At 41.5% G+C, this 26,395-nt stretch overlaps 1 protein-coding gene across 5 annotated transcripts in view; it reads left to right on the top strand.

Moving 5' to 3' along the window:
• Positions 1-26,395, top strand: part of LOC125624686 (lethal(3)malignant brain tumor-like protein 4) — an 84,429-nt gene that overhangs the window by 16,375 nt on the left and 41,659 nt on the right. For 2 of the 5 annotated variants that reach the window (XM_048825837.2, XM_048825836.2), the window contains exons 2-13: positions 1,030-1,198; positions 5,418-5,580; positions 6,515-6,629; positions 7,753-7,924; positions 10,732-10,789; positions 14,915-15,003; positions 17,747-17,851; positions 20,255-20,390; positions 20,870-20,961; positions 22,133-22,284; positions 24,294-24,370; positions 25,700-25,785. In XM_048825837.2, the coding sequence (XP_048681794.2) occupies positions 1,082-1,198; positions 5,418-5,580; positions 6,515-6,629; positions 7,753-7,924; positions 10,732-10,789; positions 14,915-15,003; positions 17,747-17,851; positions 20,255-20,390; positions 20,870-20,961; positions 22,133-22,284; positions 24,294-24,370; positions 25,700-25,785 (1,362 nt within the window). In that variant the 5' untranslated portion in view covers positions 1,030-1,081. Of the gene's footprint in view, positions 1-1,029; positions 1,199-3,063; positions 3,135-5,417; positions 5,581-6,514; positions 6,630-7,752; positions 7,925-10,731; positions 10,790-14,914; positions 15,004-17,746; positions 17,852-20,254; positions 20,391-20,869; positions 20,962-22,132; positions 22,285-24,293; positions 24,371-25,699; positions 25,786-26,395 lie in introns of those variants that run through there. The other 3 variants (XM_075121408.1, XM_075121407.1, XM_075121409.1) reach the window with 3 other exon arrangements.

The raw sequence follows: 26,395 nt of genomic DNA, 5'->3' as shown, positions 1-26,395 counted from the left end.
ACATACAGCACTCCCTAAGCTGCTTGAATTGGAGATACATGATTGCATGGAATGAGACTTGTCCTACCTCAAAGGTGAGCTTTTGACCTCCAGTGAAATGAAGTTCTGCCTTGGAACATGCTGATAATGTGATGTGTAAGAGACTTTGACATCAAATGGTGGTATGATTTCCCTATGGCAGTTGAAGCCTGTTTCTGTAGGACAAGGATTAAATTGAATTTGTCACTGGTATGGCCTGTTTTTACTAAGGTAACGTAGGTTATGTGGTCAGATAGGAAAAATAATAAAACTTCTAGTTCAAGAATGAGAAGTGAATTTCCTTTTTTTTAAGCAGCCATTTTTTTTCAGTATTCGTATTATTTAAGTTATATATACCAGGCAATGCAGTACAATTTATTGATGATTGATTATTGCATATAAAATTCTATATTAGTAGTATTGTTGCTGTCATCAGATACACTTAGTCCACATAGCAACATAGCTTTTAGTTGATTCTCCTGCTAGATATTTCTACTTAACTTCTATATGGCTGCAAAGCAGTCCTAGAGCGTAAACACTGTAGGAGGTGACGACCAATAACAGTGCAATCTGCCAGTGCTGCTAAGATAATACTGCTCTTTAAAATTGTTTCAGGCACCCCAGTGCCACAGCAATGTGTGGGTATGTGCGCATGTGTATGTTGGCCCAAATCCTAGTCCCATTTAAAATCAATGGTTAAGCTCCCATGGACTTGAAAGACCAGTGTTTTGCCCATAAACTGTAAAATGGACAATAATTATGCAAACCCAATTGAGCGTCACAGCTTTCTGTTTTATAATTTTGTCCAGAAATTGCATATTTGTTTCACCCCCCACTGCCTTTTTTTTTAAAGTGCTTTGAGCAAATTACAAGTTGACATTTTTTTCCATCTTTTGAAAGCCATTAACTTATATGAAGCATAAGCAGCGTCACTCTTAAAATCCTTCATGAAATGTAAGTGACAGGCCTGTTGATTCTGTGCCTCTCTTTTGTTTTGTTTTCAACCCCTAGTTTTCTTTCTTAAAAATTTAAAAACAAACAAACCCAAAGGCTAAGCTGAAAGATGGAACAGAGTGTCTCGGAGAGAAAACCCACTATCACCCCGACTGCAGACTTCGATGTAATGGGTGCCTTAGACTGGAAAGACGGCATTGCTACCTTGCCAGGTAGCAACATACAAGTAAGAAACCAAGGAATAGGGTAAAAAAATGATCAAGCATTTAGTAATGCATTGAAGTTAGTACATGTTCTTTTCTTTGGTTAGAAAAAAAGACTTGCTTTAAAATGATTATCCCGTCAGCTGCTGCAGAATTGGAGTCACCAAACAAGTAGTGAATTCCTAGTGAGATTTCTGGATTTGATTTTTTTTGTTTTTTTGTTTTCCTCTTGACTCTTGTTCAGTTAATTTAAAGTGTCAGAATTATAGCTGCAAGGAGGTATTTAAGAGCCTTCATTCATTGCTACATTTAAGGCCTGAACTTGCCATTTCTCAGCTGTATGGGTACACCTTATTCAGGCAAGAAATCCTGTTAAATTCAGCCCATAAATGAGCAAAGGCTATTCTCACGAGTGAATATTTGTAGAATATTGCTTTAGTATGGTTGCTTTAGGATGTCTGTGATTATTTTCTCAGCTATTGTCTAGCTACACCTTTCTTATTGATAGTGGCTGTAATGTAAATAAATCACAGCTGAGATTTTTGGAGGAGGTTGTTCACAAATATGATAGACAGAAAATGACCCCATCAGTTTATTGTGGTTTCCAAGTTTCCTGACAGACTTAGTTCAGTTGTACTTTTAAAATGATTCAGGCCACATTTTCACGGATTTTTTTGGATGTCTAACGTGATACCCTGAGCCTGATATAAATATATTTTTTAAAGGTTCTGAACATTTACAGCTCCATCTGAAGTGACCTGGAGCTGTGGGGACTCCGAGCCTCTGAAAATCAGGCTCCACACGTCTCAAATTAGGCATCCATTCCAAAATCAGGGGCCTCCCTGGAAAACATTGGTCTTTTTCTTTCACTTTCCCCCTCCCTTTTCTTTGAAAAATCTGCAACCCAGTCGTTCAAAGCTTACTTCAGTCTATGAAGCAAATTCTTCCATGGCGAATCTCCACAGAAGTCAAAAGAATAAGTGCATGCATGACGCTGTGTATCTGAAGTGTTTTGATCAACTTATGAGACCTGAAATCAATGGGAGTTATACTGACCTAAAACCTGAGTAATACAGAATCAAGTTCATGGAGTTCCTAGGAGTCCTGGGGTTTTGTTCAAATTGCAGTTTGGATAATTACTTTCTAATGGCTAACTTGTCTCCTGTACTCCCCTGTAATTTCATTTGGAAACATTATTCTTCACTTCCTAAAAGAAAACCTCTTGAGAAACATTGCTGTGTTTTCTTAAATAGCAGTTATATTCCTCCCCAGAGATGGTTGTATTTAACTGATTCTGGAATAACAGTGTACTGTCTACAAAGCATGATGGGATTTATTCAGAACCATTTAAATACAGGATTACCAAATACAAAGATGAGTTCTCAGGTACCACAGTGACTGAGTGTGGTACAAATGTCCAGGTTGTTCATTATTAACTAGCCTCGCAGGTGTGCGTCTCACTATTATGATCCAAAATAACAGGGTTCTGTTTTGATTTCACTGTCCAGTTCCCTTTTATTTTTTGCCTCTTTTTTTCCCCCCCTCCCTCATGTATGTCAGAATTCTTGCATGTGGAGAGGAAAACAGCACAGTTACGTTTTTTGTAATTTCCGTTTCTTTTGTCTCTTATTAAGGAGAATGTTTTAAAAAAATTTTCATGTGACTTTAGAATTAGTGAATATGCTGTACTGGCAGCTCTGCAGATTGAAATCCTCTGTTTAACTAGAGAGCAGGTACAGTGCAGGCAGTAGCAGAATCAGCCACCCCATATACTCATGTGCTTTGTCCTTGATCAGAAGGAACCTCTAGGAGTAAGAGTAGAGTTCAACTCCATGGCTCATTCAGTCTTCAGAGACTTCTAGCAAAGACGCCGGTGGTGGTGGTGGTGGTGGTTTTTTCCGATGAGAGTACTTGTCCGCTGGAAAGTGGACTGAGCCCCGCCAACACAGGTGCTCTCAGGTGAGCCATCAGATGGTAACATAACAGCGTTCTGTCACTACTGGTTTGAGTTGATGATTTTATATTTAAAAGACTCTATATATCTCATTATCTTCAAGAATCTAGTCCCTTAATACAAGACTGCTTTAATATCCTTGCTTCCTTCAGTAGTCAGCTCTGATGCTTAACGGGACACCAGAGCTCTGGTGAGGCTCCGCATTGTGACCTTTTGTTCACAGTATCAGTCTGTTACTATTATATGCATTTCTGAGGAACCCTCAGCCTGTGATATCTTCCATCCATTCCACTACTGTTCTTCCACCATTTCAAGAAGGAGTTAGTTCCCTCGTTAAACTGATGTAAAGATGCCTATAGAAAAGCCCACCAGAATCCCATATATATAATTATCATTTGTTTGGGGTGGGTTATCTTTGCTCTTATTTAAATAAAAATAATACTCTTGGTTACTTTGGGATTCAGGGGCAGAAATATGTTTCTTCTGGTGCAGCATCTTGGAAGCTGTGAGGAATACAGGCTGCAGCTCAAACGAGTGGGGAGAGGGTTTTGGGGAGAGCTTTTATAAGCTATGGGTGGAACTGAGTTAGCGATATTGTGAACAGTAAGGGTGAAGGAGAGAAGGAAGATGATGCTTCTGTCAGTGGGCCTAAGTAGTCAGGGCTAGTGCTTTTGTGAACTGGGTTTGGTGAGGAGATTTGTTATGATTTTTAAGGAGTTATATACAATCTATATGCTAGTGTCAATGAAAACTCTACCACAGAGTCTGCTAGCGTGAGTGACCTCTGGTAGTTTATTTCTCTTGTTGTTGGGTAGCCATCTCCATATTGCAGAGGGTATTGAGATCCGAGGGAATGGCAGTTAGTTTTTGTTGTATAATTAATTCCAAGATCATAAGAAAGTCCTCCTTCCTTGTGGCGATCTTTGCATACACCCACTTATAGACTGCGCTTACTGGCGCTGTGCAGGAACTTGCTAGAAAAGCAGTGTCTGCTTGGACCAAGCAAGCACCCCACTAGGGCCCCAGACATTTGAAGCCAAGGTTGTAAGAATCCAGACTGTTGTTCTGCATGCCCAATCTTTACACCTTGAGGTTGAAAGGATAGTCATGTTCCTCTCCAGTCTGTCCTGAGGAGACTCTCTGATATAGCCCTGTGAGCTAGACTCTCTGATCCACCTTTGGGTCAGTACCCCATTCCAGTGAAGGGATCTCTCCTATTTGTTAGACTTCTACAAATAGGATTTTGCAGAGGCCACCCTGAAGAAAGAGAAGTTACCACCCAGTAATGTTGCCACCCATCTTCCTGTAAAGTTCATTTGCCAGAAGACTCTTGAGTTTAGTAGAAGGAACTGATGGGATTGAGAACTGCATGGCCCCTTATAACTCTAACTCAAAATACTTAGTGCTGTGAAGGACCACGTGTGCAATCCTGCTGATGCTGCATTTATGGAAGGTTCCCAAAGCTCAAAGATATGGTAGGGTGCGTGTGTGGGGGGTGGAGCGGGGCAGGAGGTAGGTTGGTTGGTTGGGTGCGGGGGGCAGAGGCGGCTCATCCTACAGGTGTGTGTAATACTCTCCAAAGAACTGCAGTTACTGGTAAGGAACCTCTTTCTTAACAGTTCCTACTTGCTAGAAGATTTTTAGGTGGGTTGCTACTGTTTGGTAACTACATTATTGTCCATTTATTCATCATAGGATAATCCTGAAAACTCACAACAGGGATTTTGGCCAAGTTGCTGCTCTTTCAGAGGACATATAAGTCGCTCCAGTTTGTTTGCTAGAAATGCTGTAGGTTTGAATTACATAAAGGGAAAAACTATGAAGCACATAAGAATAAATGTAGCTTTTCTGTATTAACACTGAAGCAGATCACCACTGAACAGGCATTTCTTGGTAAAATAGGATTTTTTGTGACACTGTGTTGTATGGAAAGCAATTTCTCTTGCCAGTAGCACTTTTTGTCCTAGCTCCGCTTGCATACTGAATCTCATGCACTATCTTTCCCACTTTGAAACCTATCTGCTGCTGTTTAGTTTGATTGTCTTCTTTAACTGCTTTCTTTCTTTTAAAAAAGAAAAGGAGGACTTGTGGCACCTTAGAGACTAACCAATTTATTTGAGCATATGCTTTCATGAGCTACAGCTCACTTCATTTCGTGTAGCTCACGAAAGCTTATGCTCAAATAAATTGGTTAGTCTCTAAGGTGCCACAAGTACTCCTTTTCTTTTTGCGAATACAGACTAACACGGCTGCTACTCTGAAACCTTTCTTTCTTTTGTTACCTGCAGTTCCGTTTAAGTGAGTTTGGAACTTTAGAAATCATTACTGAAGCAGAAGCCATAAAAACTCTCTTGGCTCCAGCAATAAATGCCAGAATAGCCAGCCTTAACCCTGGTGCTTCCACTCCTGGTGCAACCAACACGACTGCTGCCTCTGGCACTGATTCTGAAGGTGAGCTTTGTGCACTGCTGAGGGACCAAATACACAGCTTGATAGGACGCTGGAACCACATGTTTTAAGAAGCGTTTCCTGTAGCAATACAGTGCTTGCTGGCATGAGCTGAGTGGTGATGGTGATTGCACCCAGCCCACATGTATGCCCAAGCGCATAATTTCTGCACAAAATTACTTAGTTATAGATGAACAAAATGTGCATTACTTTGGTGCTAAGTTTTGGAAATATGGACTTTGTGTTTTCTAATGTGATATTAGATCAGGATTTAACTTACATTAGGAAAAACCTAAATCAGGGCAGGCTGTAAAATTGTTATATTGGGATCATCATGCTCATTATGTACATCAGTTTTGTTGTATTCAACTCATGCGTTTTCCTGGCTAGCGTACAGCCATTTATATAGACATATTTTCAGATACTTTTAATGGGATACCTATAACAAGGCTTTTCCAGGGCCTCTTAATAGAGGTTTTCAAGAAGTATGAAAAATATATGTAAAGACTGACTTTTAAAACACATTTGCATGTTACAAGCACCCCCCAAAAATGTAGTCACTTTTGACAAAATTTCAAACAATATTTGCACTTGTCTCAAAGCTATAGGGGTACTTAAAAAAAAAAGTCTTCTAATTGGACCCTCGTTAGAGCCTTGAGATTTAATTCTTTGACACCTTTACAGGAGAGCATGAATTTCCCTAATATTAAAATATCACTTCTTTAGATATGAGTGATTTGGTCTTTAATGGCAGAAAACACTCTCTTTAAATACCAGATCAGAGATAATAATTACCTCTCTTAAAGGGGGTGTGCGGCTTAGTTAATGAAAGTTTATAAAGGGCATTGGGAGAGCTCCTTGGATTAGACTGAGAGGTGATAAATTTAAAAACTTTACAACTTTTTCTGTAATCATTGTCCTCGTTCCTCTTCTGCAGAGCCCAAAGGCAACGTGCCTAGTTCTGACATCCCAGCCTGTGAAACCTGTGGGCAAATGGACTGCTTGGAGAATGGGAAGTTTTGTATTCGAACCTGTGCTCAGCAGCAAGACAAGTAAGAAACCTCACATCATTTTCCCGTTTCATGAGAATTTAGCATCTGTGGAAGGTGTTGCAGTGACAGCAATAGATCGACAGAGCAGGTATCAGCACAGCACTGGCAGTAGCAGCACTGGCAGTAGCAGCACCCTGGTCCTGTCCTGAAGTACCATCTATAAAGAGGAGAAGAGAGTTCGCTCTCTAGGACCTCAGTCTTTGGCCTCTCTGCCAAGATTGCCAGCAAAAAGGTCAGTTAGTTTCAACTGCTCAAGTCTGGCTGCATTGCCACTGTGTGTGCTGTACCTGCTCAGGAGATAAATGCAGGATTTAAGCCTCCTGGCCTGTCAATCTGACATTTCCCATGAAGAAGGATGGTCCGTTGGTTAGGGCATTAGACTGGGACTTGGGAGACCCAGGTCATCTCCCTGCTATGCCACAGATTTCCTGTGTGACCTAGAGCAAGTCACTTAGTTCTTCTATGCCTCAGTGCTCCAGCTGTAAGACAGAGATAATAGCACTTTCCTACCTTACAGAGATGTTGTGAGGGTAAATACATTAAAGATTGTGAGGTGATCAGATACTGGGGTGACAGGGCCATATAAGTAGAATTGGCAGAATTTTATTTCTATAATTTCAACAGGTAATATCAATGTTTATATTTAAGCATTTTATTAGATTTTTATCTATTTAAATTTTCCAAGTTCTACAAAATTATAGAGAGGTTTCAGATAATAATTTTATGACAGCAGACACTGAGATTCAAAAAGTTAAAGCTTTGTAACAGTTAAAACACAGTCAACATCACGTACCAAAATAAATATAGTAAATATCCTTAAAGCAAACTCTAATAAGGTTTCAGGCAGCATTTTTCTTTCTTTTCTGTCTGTACATTAGATTATTATCGATGAAAAATCTTTTAGTTGATTTGTATGTGTACAAGGAAATCAATATTTTCACACATGTACTGATAAAAATCTAATCTTTCCTCACCTATATATAAGTATCTAAGATAGATAGAAAATCCGGCTCTTCCCACAAATATTAAATTCACTTCTTATTTGCCAGCCCAAGCCCTCCACACAATCCATACACTGGTTATAGAACAGGTTTTTTTTATTTTAAATTGTGGCTGTTTGCAGTGACTCTAAAGACATCCCAGCTGATTGCAGAAACAGAATAAGCAGTAGAAACCTTAATGTCAGCATTGGCTGCCAGGTTAATGAGACTGACAGACCCCTCAAGCGACTCCGAAGGAAGAGGAAACTTCTTCTGGATTCTGAGGATGAGGACGAAAATGTAGATGATGATGAGGTAAACGAGATTGGCGTGCACTTTGATTGAATGGAATTGTAACAAACAAGATTACTTGTCAATATACAAAGAAAATCAAATCAAAGGGTGTATTCTATGTACACTGGTGGGCTCCATGAATCTTTCGGACTTGAGTCTGACCTCATTACACTGGTGTAAATCGGAAATATCTCCACTGAAATCAATGGAGTTATGTTGGTGAAAAACTGACATGAAGTCGCAATTGAGTTTTTAGGCTATAATTTGTTCACACCTATAATTTGCATATCTAGTGCCAGAGAGGTACAGAGTCCTTTACAGTAGTAAAACTACATACACGGCAAGGTCCCTGTACCTAAGAGTACAATCTAAAGCCACATTACAGAAAACTCTACTATCAACATTTGAAACAGACAGTGGAATTTCAGTTCAGTGTTACACATGCATTGGATGTGCTATCTGCAGACCTTTCTGTGCATTAAAATATCTAGAGACTAATAGCAGGAAAACAAAAATATCCCAGCAGTGTTGAAAAAACTGTAGTGTGCCTGTAGTCACAGGTGAAATAAATCACTGATATTTTTTGCTTGAGAAAATTGTATCCCTTCTTTGCCATCAAATCCCTCAGTCTTTTCAAACTTAGGAGTTGTACCACATGGTTTTCTTCTTGTCCTTCAAAACACTGCTAAACCATTTCTGAGGCATGACTTGTCTATTACAAAGGCACTTTCACCAGAGCATGGGAAGGTCGATACACGCATCCTCTGAATGCTTGTGACCTCTGCTTGCTGTTTAAATACATAGTCTTGTACCTTGCTGATCAAGGGAAAGAAGCCGTTCACAAGATCAGTGTTCATAAAATCAGAACTCTACTGTCCTCTGTTTGAAAGGTCCCCACTCCGCTACTTGATATGCAGGCTGCCATGTCAGAGTATTTTTATTTATATTCATGTGTTTTGCTTGTTTTGTGACACTGAGCTCAGCTGGAGCAGTTACTGGTGACACAGGCTGAAGTTTCTTATGTTGCATACAGTTTAATTCATCCCATTGTTCAGCTTTTATCTGAGGGGTTGTATGCAAGATGTCAAAACTATTTTCCTTCTTCCATCTTTCCCTTTCTTTTCGCCTACCCTCATTTAAAAAAAAAAAAAAAAAAACTTTTAAAGGGCATGGGACATATTTTGGCTCTGATTTTCAAATTTTGCCTTTCTTGCTTTGCTTCAAGAAGTGACAACCCTGGGTGAACTAACACGATGTTAACATTCCTTCCTTGTAGTTTACAAGTTATTGGACATAATCTGTGATATTTAAAGACAAAATATAGTTTCTAGGGGTGTCTTTTTGTGACAGCAGTTACTCAGAACTTCTGTTTCCTTCAATGGCTGGTGAAATATCCTTTCTATGTATCCACGCACTAGCACAGATGGACACAAATTTGTGTCAAGTATCAGGGGGTAACCATGTTAGTCTGTATCCACAAAAACAACAAGGAGTCCAGTGGCACCTTAAAGACTAACAGATTTATTTGGGCACAAGCTTTCGTGGGTAAAAAACCACTTCTTCAGATGCCACTGAAGAAGTGGTTTTTTACCCACAAAACAAATTTGTGTGAATCTAATGTGTAGCATAGTAATAAAGTTGCTTACTGCTGCAAATCCTGCAGTGCAGACAATGAATCCAATCCACTACACTAGAGAGTTCAGTTTTTACTACACCATGGTGACTTATTTAAATGATCTTTGATGATTCTGGTCTCCCATGTTTAAGAAGGATGAATTCAAACTGGAACAGGTACAGAGAAGGGCTACTAGGATGATCCAAGGAATGGAAAACTTGTCTTATGAAAGGAGACTCAAGGAGCTTAGCTTGTTTAGCCTAATCAAAAGAAGGCTGAGGGGAGATATGATTGCTCTCTATAAATATATCAGAGGGATAAATACCAGAGTGGGAGAGGAACTATTTAAGCTCAGTACCAATATGGACACAAGAACAAATGGATATAAACTGGCCATGAGGAAGTTTAGACTTGAAATTAGACGAAGGTTTCTAACCATCAGAGGAATGAAGTTCTGGAACAGCCTTCCAAGGGAAGCAGTGGGGGCAAAAGACTTATCTGGCTTCAAGATTAAACTCGATACGTTTATGGAGGAGATGGTATGATGGGATAACATAATTTTGGCAATTAATTGATCTTTAACTATTCATGGTAAATAGGCCCAATGGCCTGTGATGAATGTTAGATGTGATGGGATCTGAATTACTACAGAGAATTCTTTCCTGGGTGTCTGGCTCGTGAATCTTGCCCACATGCTCAGGGTTCAGCTGATCGCCATATATGGGGTCGGGAAGGAATTTTTCCCCAGGGCAGATTGGCAGAAGCCCTGGGGGTTTTTCGCCTTCCTCTGTAGCATGGGGCATGGGCCACTTACTGGAGGATTCTTTGCACCTTGAAGTCTTTAAAGCATGATTTGAGGGCTTCAATAGCTCAGACATAGGTGAGAGGTTTATTGCAGGAGTGGGTGGGTGAGATTTGGTGGCCTGCATTGTGCAGGTCAGACTAGATGATCATAATGGTCCCTTCTGACCTGAATATCTATGAGTCTATCTATGGTGGAAACAATTTGTAGAGCACTTTGCGATCCTTTAGGGTAAAAGTAGCTGAATATGTAAGATCCTACTATTACTGTAATGCACTCACAGGTTTGATTTAAGAAGAATATTTCTGTTAGTAACATGTTACATCTTTATCATACCTGCATTGTGAAATGACCACTCGGGGAGAGACAACAATATGGCTAAACTTTTTTTTTAATCATATCTGTGTTTAGGAGAAGAATAAATCAAATAATATGAAAAGCCGCAGAAATACTAAACCTCTAAAACAAGGTGAGCTGAGCTCATAGTCTCTTTTCTTATTCTTTGCAAACTTTACCAGCTGTTACAAGATGGATCATAGTAAACAGAAAAACAAGCTCAGTGGAGCCCATTACACATTCAGAGTAATAATTACCTTTGTTAGAATCATAGAATATCAGGGTTGGAAGGGACCTCAGGAGATCATCTAGTCCAACCCCATGCTCAAAGCAGGACCAATCCCCAACTAAATCATCCCAGCCAGGGCTTTGTCAAGCCTGACCTTAAAAACTTCTAAGGAAGGAGATTCCACCACCTCCCTAGGTAATGCATTCCAGTGTTTCACCACCCTCCTAGTGAAAAGGTTTTTCCTAATATCCAACCTAAATCTCCCCCACTGCAACTTGAGACCATTACTCCTTGTTCTGACATCTGCTACCACTGAGAACAGTCTAGAGCCATCCTCTTTGGAACCCTCTTTCAGGTAGTTGAAAGCAGCTATCAAATCCCCCCTCATTCTTCTCTTCCGCAGACTAAACATCCACAGTTCCCTCAGCCTTGCCTCATAAGTCATGTGTTCCAGTCCCCTAATCATTTTTGTTGCCCTCCGCTGGACTCTTTCCAATTTTTCCACATCCTTCTTGTAGTGTGGAGCCCAAAACTGGACACACTACTTCAGATGAGGCCTCACCAATGTCGAATAGAGGGGAACGATCACGTCCCTCAATCTGCTGGCAATGCCCCTACTTATACATCCCAAAATGCCATTGGCCTTCTTGGCAACAAGGGCACACTGTTGACTCATATCCAGCAGCTTGTCCACTGTAACCCCTAGGTCCTTTTCTGCAGAACTGCTGCTGAGCTATTCGGTCCCTAGTCTGTAGCGGTGCATGGGATTCTTCCGTCCTAAGTGCAGGACTCTGCACTTGTCCTTGTTGAGCCTCATCAGATTTCTTTTGGCCCAATCCTCCAATTTGTCTAGGTCCCTCTGTATCCTATCCCTACCATCCAGCATATCTACCTCTCCTCCCAGTTTAGTGTCTTCTGCAAACTTGCTGAGGGTGCAATCCACACCATCCTCCAGATCATTTATGAAGATCTTGAACAAAACCAGCCCCAAGACCGACCCTTGGGGCACTCCACTTGATACCGGCTGCCAACTAGACATGGAGCCATTGATCACTACCCGTTGAGCCCGACAATCTAGCCAGCTTTCTATCCACCTTATAGTCCATTCATCCAGCCCATCCTTCTTTAACTTGCTGGCAAGAATACTGTGGGAGACCGTGTCAAAAGCTTTGCTAAAGTCAAGGAACAACACGTCCACTGCTTTCCCTTCATCCACAGAGCCAGTTATCTCGTCATAGAAGGCAATTAGATTAGTCAGGCATGACTTGCCCTTGGTGAATCCATGCTGACTGTTCCTGATCACTTTCCTCTCCTCTAAGTGCTTCAGAATTGATTCCTTGAGGACCTGCTCCATGATTTTTCCAGGGACTGAGGTGAGGCTGACTGGCCTGTAGTACCCAGGATCCTCCTCCTTCCCTTTTTTAAAGATGGGCACTACATTAGCTTTTTTCCAGTCGTCCGGGACTTCCCCCGATCGCCATGAGTTTTCAAAGATAATGGCCAATGGCTCTGCAATCACATCCGCCAACTCCTTTAGCACTCTCGGATGCAACGCATCCAGCCCCATGGACTTGTGCATGTCCAGCTTTTCTAAATAGTCCCGAACCACTTCTTTCTCCACAGAGGGCTGGTCACCTCTGCCCCATGCTGTGCTGCCCAGTGCAGCAGTCTGGGAGCTGACCTTGTTCGTGAAGACAGAGGCAAAAAAAGCACTGAGTACATTAGCTTTTTCCACATCCTCTGTCACTAGGTTGCCTCCCTCATTCAGTAAGGGGCCCACACTTTCCTTGACTTTCTTCTTGTTGCCAACATACCTGAAGAAACCCTTCTTGTTACTCTTAACATCTCTTGCTAGCTGCAACTCCAGGTGTGATTTGGCCATCCTGATTTCACTCCTGCATGCCCGAGGAATATTTTTATACTCATCCCTGGTCATTTGTCCAATCTTCCACTTCTTGTAAGCTTCTTTTTTGTATTTAAGATCAGCAAGGATTTCACTGTTAAGCCAAGCTGGTTGCCTGCCATATTTACTATTCTTTCTACACATCGGGATGGTTTGTCCTTGTAACCTCAATAAGGATTCTTTAAAATACAGCCAGCTCTCCTGGACTCCTTTTCCCCTCATGTTATTCTCCCAGGGGATCTTGCCCATCAGTTCCCTGAGGGAGCCAAAGTCTGCTTTTCTGAAGTCCAGGGTCCGTATTCTGCTGCTTTCCTTTCTTCCTTGTGTCAGGATCCTGAACTGGACCATCTCATGGTCACTGCCTCCCAGGTTCCCATCCACTTTTGCTTCCCCTACTAATTCTTCCCGGTTTGTGAGCAGCAGGTCAAGAAGAGCTCTGCCCCTAGTTGGTTCCTCCAGCACTTGCACCAGGAAATTGTCCCCTACATTTTCCAAAAACTTCCTGGATTGTCTGTGCACCACTGTATTGCTCTCCCAGCAGATATCAGGGTGATTGAAGTCTCCCATGAGAACCAGAGCGTGCGATCTAGTAACTTCTGCGAGTTGCCGGTAGAAAGCTTCATCCACCTCATCCCCCTGGTCCGGTGGTCTATAGTAGACTCCCACCACGACATCACCCTTGTTGCTCACATTTCTAAACTTAATCCAGAGACTCTCAGGTTTTTCTGCAGTTTCATCCTTGAGCTCTGAGCAGTCATACTGCTCTCTTACATACAGTGCAACTCCCCCACTTTTTCTGCCCTGCCTATCCTTCCTGAACAGCTTATATCCATCCATGACAGTACTCCAGTCATGTGAGTTATCCCACCAAGTCTGTTATTCTGTTAGTCTGTTATTCCAATCACATCATAATTCCTTGACTTTGCCAGGACTTCCAGGTCTCCCTGCTTGTTTCCCAGGCTTCTTGCATTTGTGTATAGGCACTTGAGATAACCCGCTGATCGTCCCTCTTTCTCAGTATGAGGCAGGAGCCCTCCCCTCTCACGCGCTCCTGCTCGTGCTTCCTCCTCTTATCCCACTTCCCCACTTACCTCAGGGCTTTGGTCTCCTTCCCCCGGTGAAGGCAACTATTCACTTTTTGTACATTCACCTTCTGCAGTTATCAGATGGGATATTACAGGCCTCTGTTCTGGGCACAATATAAGAACCTAGAAAGCGTGGGCCTGATCCAAAGCCCATTGAAGTCAATAGGAGTCTTTTCCCATTGATTTCAATGAGCTTTGGATCACATCTATATGTAGCAAATTCTGAATAGAAGATGTCATGTAAATAAATAGGGAATTGTTTACAGACTTTGAAGGTGATGGGTTTAGAGATTTATTATATACTGGAAGGGAGATATTTATAGATAATTTGGGGTAATTTTTAACACATTTTAAATGGGTAACTTTTTCTTCTTTGTTAGTGTGGTTCTGCTAGCCTGAATCCAGACACCTGCTTTGTGATCGTATTCACTATCCATGTACTAATATATTTGCTAAGCAAAAGTTTGTTTGGTTTTTCATTTGATTCATTGTGGGTTTATTTTCAGCTGCTGTTGTATGCCTTTCCTGTGCTGTTTTTAGTTTGAGCCCCACCTCTTATTCATGCTCTGAGATATTGGGTGGAGAAATTTTTTTCCTCCTTCTGAAGTTCCCGTTCTAGGACTGTCCAAGTTTTGCAGCACCAGCGGCAACTTGCCAGCAGCCTGTGTGCCATAACTAATTGGCATATAATTTAACATATTTTTTTCTAATGAAAAATAGATACAGTCAAAATATTGCCTGAGGGTTGTATTTTCCTCAAGGTGGGTAGCTTCTGAGTGTAGTTCACCAGCAATTAAAAGTGATGGGGATAGCAGTCACCAGCTGTGTTTGGCTCCCTGACTGAGCTTTGAGCTCCTCCGAGGCTCTTTTTACCTAATCTTTAAGCATTCAAGGAGGGCTGGGCTGGCATCTGGATCTGCTCCAGATGGTAATCGTGGCCGTTCAGTGAGTGGGAAGGAATGGGAGGAGATGGCTGCTCTCCATTCAGCATTCTCTCCTCCATGAGATAAATGTTATCTCTTTTTGTTTTTGATTATTCAGTTGTTCCTGGAAAGAGGACGGTATGGAACTGGGTTTCTTACTTGGAAGAGGAACGGATGCCAGCTGCTCCCCTCAAATTGTTCAAAGAGGTTGGTAGCCCCTTGGATGCTTTCTCTGCTTCGATAATTCTAATTCAGCGTCACCTCATAATTAACCCTTTGGTGCCAGAGTTGGAGACTTCCCTGACACCACTAGTTGCAAGTAGTGCTTGGGTTGCTATAAGCAGGTAGCATAAAAAATGTTGACTTCTAGCACCGTAAGTGGTATAAAAAAACACCGCTATGCATCTTCTATGGAGGCTGTGTGTTCTGGTGGTTAGAGGGAGGGGACTTGTTAGGACTCCTGTGTTCTATTTCCAGCTGTCCTGCTGATTTTTGCTGCATTGCAATAATAATATTTTGCACTTAAAGCACTCTTCATTTGTAGATCTCTCAGTCCTTTGCAAAAGGGAGCAAGCATTGTTATCCCCACTTTCACTTTACAGATGGGAAAACTGAGATACAGAGAGGTGTTACGTAGCTTTCCCAAGGACACGCAGCGAGTCAAGAATAGATCCCCACAGCTGCAGATTGAACAAGTCATGCAACCTCCCCTGCCTCATTTTCCCTACCTGTAAAATGAATAAAGCTGGTCAGCAGTTTTTTGACTCAACATTTTTTTATTGAAAAATGCCATTTAATCATAACAAACTTTTTGTGGGAAAGAGTTGGTTTCAACAAATTTACAGTTCAAAAACATTTGTAGGGATAAAAGGTTTTGAAGTTGTAGAAGTGTTCCATTTTGACACTTAATAAATACAAAATTGCAGATTTTTGGTTCAGACAGACATATTTTAAAAGTTAGTTAATTCAATTTGAATAAATAAATAAAAAGCAGTCAAAATCAGAATGAAATGTTTTGCTTGACCCAAACAAAAAATACTTTTGGATTTTTGGTTTGTGAAAATTTTCGAGAATTTTGACTTTTTGTCCCAATTCAGGACAGGGAAACTGTTTCCCACACTAAAAACAAATATAATAATGTACCTTACCTCATGGAAGGGCTGTGAGGCTCAATTAGTTAATCCTTGTAAAACAATCTGAGATTCTCTGAAAAGTAGTATAAAGAGGCAAAATATTATTACTGAAGTTAATTCAGGGGAGGAAGAGTTAATTCTCTAGATTTCAGATATGATTGGCTAATATTTGATTTGTTTGTTTGATCTCTTATTTTTCTTTTAAGGCAACAGTGCGTCTAGGTGACATTTACACACCCTTTGTAGTCCTTGCACTTAATCTTGGCCACAAATAACGTTGTAGTCTGCTTCAATTAGTTATGAGTAAATCAGCTATTAGCAGATCACTCAGTCGCAGTGGAGAGGCGCAGTTTAGTATCTTTTTATGTGTCCTACTCATGACTGGTGGTTGTGTGATGCTGATTCTAGCTTTACTAATTAAAACACTGTTAAAATTAATTGGATGCTTGAATCTTGGACAGCTATAGATTATTTTATTAAGAGGCAGTCATTACAAGTGAGGGTAGAAGTAGCATCCAGTTGCTGTGTCTAAATCAGAGTACAGAGAAGTTGGATATGGTGAAACTTTATCTATAGGCCCCGACCCCGTAGGGTGCTGATCTCCCACAAATGCCACCAACTTTGTTGGCAGTAGAGGGTACTCAGCAACTTGTAGGACCGAGACCACCATAAAGTGAAAGGAAAATCTTTTAAGGTTTCACTGTATTGCAGTAAGCTGTTTGCAGTTCCAGTTATAGAGAACCTATTCTTTAGGCTTATCTATAATTGAAAGTTAATTCGGATTGAGGTTGGATGTGAATTTGGAGTGTAAAAACTATTCCTGAATAACTGCATGTGTGGACACTTTTCTTCAAAGTGGATTAACCCAAACCAGAACAAAACACTCTTATTCCAGAATAGGAACACTCACACATGGGGTATGTCTTCACTACCCGCCGCATCGGCGGGCAGTGATCGATCCAGCGGGGATCAATTTATCGCGTCTAGTCTAGATGCGATAAATCGACCCCCGAGTGCTCTCCCGTTGACTCCTGTATTCCACCGCTGAGAGAGGCACAGGCGGAGTCGACGGGGGAGCGGCAGCAGCACTGCAGTGAAGACACCACGGTAAGTCGATCTAAGTACATCGACTTCAGCTACATTATTCACGTAGCTGAAGTTGCGTAACTTAGATGGATCCCCCCTCTGGTATAGACCAGGCGATGGAGTTATTCCAGAGCAGCTAGTCCTGAATAACTCCACATGTAGACAAGCCCTAAAGAATGAATGTGCTCTGTTGGGATAATGACTGTAGTACGGACCCAATCCTGACACAGGCAAAAGTCCCCAATGGTTTTGCCTATGGCAGGCCTTCTGGATTGGGGCTCTATAAAAGGGGTCCTTTATGTAAAAATTAAACTTGCCTTGGGACATTTTAAAAGATTTGCTTGTACCTGTAGTTAATTAAAACAGACTTCCAAGTTAGTTCTTAAAAAAATCAGATACTTTGACAGTGAGTGTTTAGAATGTCATCTGCAGATATATTAGTGACACGTGATGATGCTATTTTTGATCCATGTAACTGTGCTTGACCATTGGACATCACCTCTCATTTTAAAAGGGATACAGAACAGGAAACAACTGAGGGCACCTGCATCCAGTCATGGGAAACCATTCAAAATTATGCAAGGGTAACACTGAAGTGATTTCTAGTGATGATAGTTTTTGCTAAACTGAAAACTAGAAGTCTTTAGTGTTTCTGGTGACTATTCTGAAATAGGTTGTGTCTCTAAAAGTGAAATACAATTTTTTTCCCTCCAACATTAATTTCCCCACAGTATCAATCCTTCCCACAAACTAGGAATGGATTTAAAGTTGGAATGAAGTTGGAGGGACTGGATCCTGGACACCCATCTTTATTTTGTGTCCTCACCATTGTTGAGGTAATTGTTCTTCCTGGATTTGATTTCCTTTTCATTAGAAAACAACATCAGAAGTCTAAGGGGGAGTAATCTTTTAGATTGTTTTAAAAAAATAAAATAAGCCAAGTAATGTAAGGGCTGGGAGAAGTTTGAGCTGAAAGCTAAAGGAACGTACTTGAGGATCTAAATTTGGGACCAGATCCTTCAGTTGTTATGTTTCAGAGTAACAGCCGTGTTAGTCTGTATTCGCAAAAAGAAAAGGAGTACCTGTGGCACCTTAGAGACTAACCAATTTATTTGAGCATGAGCTTTCGTGAGCTACAGCTCACTTCATCGGATGCATACTGTGGAAACTGCAGAAGACATTATATACACACAGAGACCATGAAACAATACCTCCTCCCATCCCACTGTCCTGCTGGTAATAGCTTATCTAAAGTGATCATCAAGTTGGGCCATTTCCAGCACAAATCCAGGTTTTCTCACCCTCCACCCCCACACACACAAACTCACTCTCCTGCTGGTAATAGCCCATCCAAAGTGACCACTCTCTTCACAATGTATATGATAATCAAGGTGGGCCATTTCCTGCATAAAACCTGGATTTATGCAGGAAATGGCCCACCTTGATTATCATACACATTGTGAAGAGAGTGGTCACTTTGGATGGGCTATTATCAGCAGGAGAGTGAGTTTGTGTGGGGGGGGGGGGGGGCGGAGGGTGAGAAAACCTGGATTTATGCTGGAAATGGCCCAACTTGATGATCACTTTAGATAAGCTATTACCAGCAGGACAGTGGGGTGGGAGGAGGTATTGTTTCATGGTCTCTGTGTGTATATAATGTCTTCTGCAGTTTCCACAGTATGCATCCGATGAAGTGAGCTGTAGCTCACGAAAGCTCATGCTCAAATAAATTGGTTAGTCTCTAAGGTGCCACAGGTACTCTTTTTCTTTTTTCAGTTGTTATGTAATTCTAACTCACATGTGCACCTGTAAGGGGGCACACCCTCACCTTAATTGAGGGGAACCTAATGAGCTTCTCTGGACTCAGCCAGCACTAACCGGACTATAGGCCTGGTTTGACAAGGGTAATTGGACATGGGTGAGGCTTCATTTCATGAGAAACAGGATTAGGGAGGTAAGTGGATCAGCAGACTGGAAACAGAATGTCTGTGCTAGTTAAAATAAGGGGGAACAACCAGGGAACCATTTACAATGGACACAATAACAATGGATAAAATAAGCCAACACAGACACACCTACAAGGCTTGCTCTGCCTGGCAGGGGAGGAAGCTGAAAAGGGGAAAGCCTGTCACAGCAAGGGGTGGCAGTTATGGGGAAGACTGCTATGCCTCAGAGACAACTGACTGCAGGAATAGATCAATGAAGAGGATGATGTGGAGCCTGCCGCTCCTGAAGCTGAGTCGGGTTACCGAAAGGGGAGGGCCTAAAGATGGCCCCTAGCCCTGATCAAGGATACTAAAGCCAGCAGATAAGCAGACTGACAAAAGGGTGATGGAGAAACTGCCTAAGAGATTGAATACCCTTTTATTTATTTATTTTTACTTTAATTCTCCTGGTCCCCAGGGAGGGAGAGGGAAAGATCCCCTTTTCCTTTGTTTGTTTGAAGAAACTCTTGTATACCACAAGCCGGGAGAGAACTCTGTGAGAGCCAGAGAAGAGCTGTAGCCCCAGATTGTGGTGCAAGGGGGCTTCCCCCAGCACAGTGCCCCAGTCAATCCAGGTGGATTGAAATGGGCAAGGATTTCAAAACCGGGCCTTAAGGCTTTGTAAAACATATACGAATAGAAATGTTTTCATAGTGTCTTTTTAAATCATTGAAAAACTGGGTTGGGTTGGACCCTCTGCAGTTCCCCTGTAGTATGTGCAACCCAAAACATTGCAATGTAGGGCTACAGTATGAGAACAAGAAAATGAAACTGACAAGTCTTATTTTACATTGTCCAAACTGAGGGCAAGTCTACGGTACAGCAGTACATCGGCACAACAGCACTGATGTAGCTGTGCCAATGGGAGAGCTCTCTGCCGTTGGCATAGTTACTCCACCTTGATGAGAAGTGGAAGGTGTGTCGGCGGGAGAATGTCTCACACCGACATAGCGCCGGTTTGGGCAGTGCGAAACTTGCATCGCTTCAGGGGGGCAGTGCTTTTTCACACCTCTGAGTGACATAAGTTAGATCGACTTAAATGGTAGCGTAGACCAGCCCTGAGTGTAATGGAAAAAGTAAGCAAACAGCATAAATGGAAAAAGTAAAACTGAATTTTGAAAAGTAAATTAGTTTTTTAAAGATCCTTTCAGTTTTACAAACCCAAAGGGAAGAGAGTTAATGACTTTAAAAAATAGTATTTTTATGTCACTTGTCAATGACCCTTTAAGATAATGCAATCTCTTGTGCTTGTAGGTGCAAGGATACAGGATGCGGTTACATTTTGATGGTTATTCTGAGTACTATGACTTCTGGGTTAATGCTGACTCCCCAGATATCCACCCTGTTGGCTGGTGTGAAAAGACAGGTCACAAGCTGCTCTCTCTGAAAGGTACATGGAGAAATAAACCTGTACAAGAAGCAACACATTTTGCTGTGAACTGGCTGCCCTTAGTGTCTGTGTTTTGTTTCATGTCAAACCCACTTTGAATGATTTGAAGTGGGAAGACAATTGCCAGAAGAGCAAACCAATTTCTTACTGATATTCCCAGTGCTTGGCATCGTTAGTGAAAGTAATTCGCAATTCTTTATTAAGTGAGCATGCAAATCAGTGAATGTCTTTGTTCACAACTTATGCTTTCTTTCTTGCGTTCCATTTCCTAGAAACAGTTGAAGTTTCAGATTAATGATTAGACAGTGCAGTAAAAGAGGGAATAATAATGTGTTAACTGAAATGCATAACCCTTGAAGATTGTACATGGGCAGGTATCATGCAAAGTTCAAATCCTTCTCTAGGTTATTTCCATTTTTGAAAAACCAATCTGAATATGGCAGGAACAATGTAAAACAATCTCTGATCTCTTTTTCTAGGTTACAAGGAAGGGGAATTTAATTGGGTTTTGTATTTGAAGAATTGCAAAGCTCAAGCAGCCCCGAAAAACCTTTTCAAGACCCTCAACACAGTAAGTGGTGGCATCGGGTATAATGCTGATACGACTGATATAAAGTAACCACTGCCTAAAACTTTGGCCAGAATATAAACATGTCCTTTTTATATGCTCAGGACAGAAGCTGTAACACTGAAGAACTTAGTGGAGTCATATGGGAGCAGTTTCCCACAGCAATTTATTTGTAGGATGGGAAACCAGAGTAATTTTCTTACTTCTCCATCCCCAAGGCCCCCCACAACATTCACTAACTTCCCAGGCAAAGATGTACATTTGCTCTCCTCCTTGATCTCTCTTCTGCTGATTTACATTAGCATTAGTTAAATAAATTGTAATACTCTGTTTTTGCTTAGGTCTCAGCTTCTAGATGTTTGTGATACTTCCCTGTACTCTAAGAATCTCACAAGTCCTGTTTATCCAGCACCATACACAAAGGTGTTCATCCCTGTACATATCTCTGTTTGTAATGTTGTTATAGCCGTGCTGGTCCCAGGATATTAGAGGTGGGTGAGGAAATATCTTTTATTGGACCAACTTCTGTTGGTGAGAGAAACAAGCTTTCAAGCTTACCTATATCTCTGTCGTTTTTCTGTCTTCACTGCCACTGTTTTTTCCCCATCCTGAGTTAGTCAAGTGGTCTCCTGGTTTCTTTGAACAGCACCATTTCCCATTCAGCCTAATCAAAGTATTCTTACCCTGATATTGCAAAAGGATGGAGGATTTGCTTTATAGGGATTGGGGCCTTAGCATGTAGTTCTGGCTCTGCTTTTTGGACTGACCCACCTGTATACCCTGGAGACTCTCACAAGCCACATCTGACTTCTCCTCCATTAATATGGTAGGGCTTGCAGTGCTAGTATCCATCCTCAATCAGTACTCATCACCAGAAGGGCCCTCTGTACCTCTGTCTCTGAACTGCCTGGCTCTGGTGTAATTGAACATAAGCAGTATTCAGATTGCACCAAGCCATTGTTAGAAATCATGGGCATTGTTGTCAGAACACATGGAAATCTGGGCTTTAACCCTCCTGACAGATGTTCTGACAAGCAAGTAGTTACAGTGTGATATTGTTTTCTACTACTACAGTGTTTTGTTTAAATAACCTGAACCAAATAGGTTTGGAACAGTAATTTAAATGACCTGGCATAGAGCTTGACATACCTTTTCCCTCTATGCTATTTCTTAGCCTGTCACACCATCTGGTTTTCGGGTGGGAATGAAACTAGAGGCAGTGGACAGAAAGAATCCATCTTTGATGTGCGTGGCAAGCATCGCTGATATGTTGGATAACCGGCTGCTAATTCATTTCGACAACTGGGATGAGAGTTATGACTACTGGTAAAGAAAACTATTTCCAAACTGTATCCGCAAATACTGTGATATTTTTCCCCTTGTAACATCTTGCCGTAAAGTGCATGATCTCTAATATTTAGCTGCTAAGATTTTTAAGTGTGAGTGCTTTGGGGCTCCTGAATCCATTTTCAGGCTTCTAAATAAGTGGCCTCCTCACAGTTTTGAGGTAACTGCACCTGTATTTCTCTCTTCATGGTCCTTCAAGAGCATCCTCTTAAAGGTTTCTGGCTTCCAGCTATCACCTCCCTGGGGTGGAGACCCGTGTCTGACTGCCTTCTGTGAATATATTGAAATCAATGGAAGTCTTTCCCTTCAATTCAATGGATTTAGGTCAGGGTCTTACTCTTTTTTGAAAATTATGGCCTATTCTTTTATTGCACTTTTCATCTGAGAATCTCAGGGTGCTTTTTTTAGATGGTGAATATTTAATTTTAATAATTTAAGACCGAAAATATCATGTTGCCTCTATATAAATCCATGGTACACCCACATCTGGAATACTGCATGCAGATGTGGTCACCCCATCTCAAAAAAAGATATTGGAATTGGAAAAGGTTCAGAAAAGGGCAACAAAAATTATTAGGGGTATGGAACAGCTTCCGTATGAGGAGAGATTAATCAGACTGAGACTTTTCAGCTTGGAAAAGAGACGACTAAGGGGGGATATGATTGAGGTCTATAAAATCTTGACAGGTGTGGAGAGAGTAAATAAGGAAGTGTCATTTACTCCTTCATTTAGTGTCATTTAACCATGAGACCATATTGAATATTTGTAAAGGAAACACTTTTCTTCTCCATTCCGTATATCCCAATGTACACTATAGGTGTGTGCAGTCTTTAGTTTAATTTATAAAAAAAACTTAGCTGTTGATCTATGAAAGCAATACAAAGCATTTAGATTCTCACCCATCAGCTCTGTGTGTGGTGGTTGTTTCTTTATTATTACACTCTTTTCCCAGTTGTTTCTTACTCCAGGAAGGCAAATAGGCACCTGCTTGTTTGTACTGTGCTAATGGGTGACAGGGGATGGATGGATCACTTGATGATTCCCTGTTCTGTTCATTCCCTCTGGGGCACCTGGCATTGGCCACTGTCGGAAGACAGATACTGGGCTAGATGGACCTTTGGTTTGACCCAGTATGGCCGTTCTTATGTTCTGATGTTTTCCTTCCCACAGATAAGTCTCATCCAGAGCTGTGTCCAACGCTGCAGTTTTAGTTTGCAGGGCTTTAGAATTGGTTCCATTACTGTCTTAGTCTGCAAGGTTTTACGTTTGCTCCACGTTTCATTTTGAGTTTCAGATTTGAAAAAACTTAGAATAAAAATTAAAAAACCTTCAAAACAAAATTTGGCTGAAGCTGCATTGTTTTGCCTGGTTTGGCATGAAACCATCAGTCCCTTCCCCAGAATTCATGGGAAGAAAGGGGCTTTCTCAGAACTTGGGTCGTGTTCTCTCAAAATTTCAAGTACTTGGACCAAGTTTGGGATTTGTAACAAAATCAGAAGCCAGGCAAGTTCCACTTGGCTTCAGGTTCAATTTATGAAATATGTACACAGTTGTAAGCTCAAGTCTTCAAATCATAACCCCCCCCCCCCCCACCGCCATAGCTTTTATTTCTTGCATAGGCTTTTTGTGGTATGTGTTTTTACAGTTTTTGTTTGCTTGTTTTGTGTTTTAGTTTTGAAAATCTGTGCCCAGACTAATTCAGTGGGCTCAGGTTTCAAAGAACAGCGCTTAGAAAATATGTGTTAGCTACACAAACACATACTTTGGCTCTTTAGTATTCACCTGTCTTGCTGGGGCAACTTAAATGTCAGTTCTTGAAAATGTACCTTTTGTGAATTCCAGCAAGGAAGCACTTGTGCTGTACATCATGATCACACACGCTAAAAGCATCTGCTGCCCCAGCAAAGAAACATCAGATGGGATTTGATCTGCTGTGTTTCTTCTCACATTAAAGTTGACTGGAGCCAATTCTTTCCTTTTGATCCAGGTGTGATGCTAGCAGCCCATATATTCGTCCTGTTGGTTACTGCCAAGAAACTGGAACCCCACTGACAACACCACCTGGTATGTTAAAAGCAGGATTGTGTTTCTTGCGTCAGTGAGAAGACCTGCAAGCTCTATCTCCTGCATAATTATAAATTTGCAAGTTATGAGTTCTATTCAATACACTTTCTTTTATTGGCTGAACAGGGTTATTATTAATGCGCACTTGAAGTGCAACTCTATTTGATTTCTGTAGCTCTTTCAAGCCACTGACATAGGGTTTGGTCATTTGGAATTGAATTTAATTTTTTGGGGGGAGGCCTTTTGAGGTAGATGCAGTATTTCCTTGAAGGCAAGCTGGAAAAAAGAGGATCAGTCTCATGCCCTCGAAGATGGGGGTATGGAATTCCTGGAAAAAGGTGGAAAGATTGGACCCCTGTCTGTTTTTTCTGCATTGAAATTGAGATATTAGCAAATGGAAAGGATAAAATCTGCAGGGAAATTGTGTTGTTTTCAGGCTTTATCAGGTTTGTTTTTGTTTTTTTGCTTAAAAGAAATCATGTCCGCTTGGTGCCAGATTGACAGCCCTGTAGCACGAAGTTCTTTCTTTATTTGCTTAATAGGTTTAGCAGCATTGGTGGGAATGTGAGCTTCTACCACAATGGAAAGCTAGTGTCTGTTCAATTCTTGACTTCTCTGGGAGTCCTCAATTTGCCAGTTGTGTGGTTTTGTGATGTGCACGGCTGTCCAATGGGAACACCACTGAGACTCACAAATTCAGGCTGCTAAGATGGTGATAAAGAGCAGGGATAGAAAAAAGACATAGAACAATTTTTTAAAATGTAGTTTGCAGTGTGCTGCGAAGGAGAGCATATCCCACTCTTGTTGAAATACAAGAAATTAGTTTACCATAATCTCAGGAAGTTAATGGGAGAGATGGAGCCTTTCACCTCCAGGCTACTAATTTGCATCCAGCCTATGGATAGGTAGGAAGTTATGGAACGTCTCCACCATCTGACAGCTGTTCAGAAGCCTGCAATATAGGAAATTAATTTGATGATCTCAGTTCACATCACAAAAACCCATGACTGGATCTATTTGGCAACTTACTCGAGAGACCAAGAATTGATGGAGCAATAAAGAAATGAACTACCCTAGTTTCTTCAAATCTGGGTTGAGGCTCATTGTCTGTGTTCTGGAAGCTTGCACTGCTACTGCCTGTACTGTACATTTTCTGTGTGAATAAACAGGTGGCTTAATTCTGCAAGGATGTCAATCTGCCATCTGTGAACTGAGCACTCTCAAAAGAATAGCCATGTATTACATAGTTGTTCTCCTGTGGTGGTGGTTTTGTACTTGATTGGGGTTTTTTATAATTTAACTCTTAAGATAGTCCTTCATCTTTTCCAGAATACAAGGATTCCAAAAGCTTCTCATGGGAGAAATATTTGGAAGAAACCAGTTCCCAGGCAGCCCCAGCAAGAGCATTTAAACTGGTTGGTGAAGTTCTTTTGTCTCACTGGATCAGAATATTACTGTAGATTGTACCATCCATGTCAGGCAGGCTTCACAGTGGGACGTTCCCCATCTCCACGCCACTGAGGCACACCGGATCTTTGCTCTGAGGCTGGGTTTAGCAGGAGGGACTCTCCAGAATCCTGTTTCCAAGCCCCAGACATGGCAGACTCCAGGGCTCCCTTTGGAGAGGAGCTTTTGTGTGATTTCTGAGAGATTTTTAACTGAATGTCTGTTTCTTCAGTGGCGTTGAGGTTTTTCTCCTCAAAACTGCTAAGCTAAAAAAAAAAAAATCTTTTGGCTTTGTGAGGAGGGTATGAAGACCAGCACCTCCCCTAACCCATAGAAATAGCAGATACAGACAGCAATCTCCTGGCACACTCATCAGGCGGCTCCTGGGACCAAGGGGAAGCTCTCAGCCAGTGGGAGAGAGAGGTCCATGCTGAGACTGTCAAGCAGGCCACATGAAAGCTATTCCCACGGCTTGCAAAGGAGGAAACGTTCGCTGGTGTCTCCTGAATATCAGGGGAAGGTGAAGTCCCACAGCAAAAACCCAGAGGAGCAAAGCCCTGTTCCCAGCCAGCCAGCCTG

This window comes from Caretta caretta, chromosome 19 (assembly GCF_965140235.1).
Source record: "Caretta caretta isolate rCarCar2 chromosome 19, rCarCar1.hap1, whole genome shotgun sequence".
Lineage (NCBI taxonomy): Eukaryota > Metazoa > Chordata > Testudines > Cheloniidae > Caretta > Caretta caretta.
Note: the sequence above shows the minus strand (reverse complement) of the source record. Positions and strands in the feature narration are given on the sequence as shown.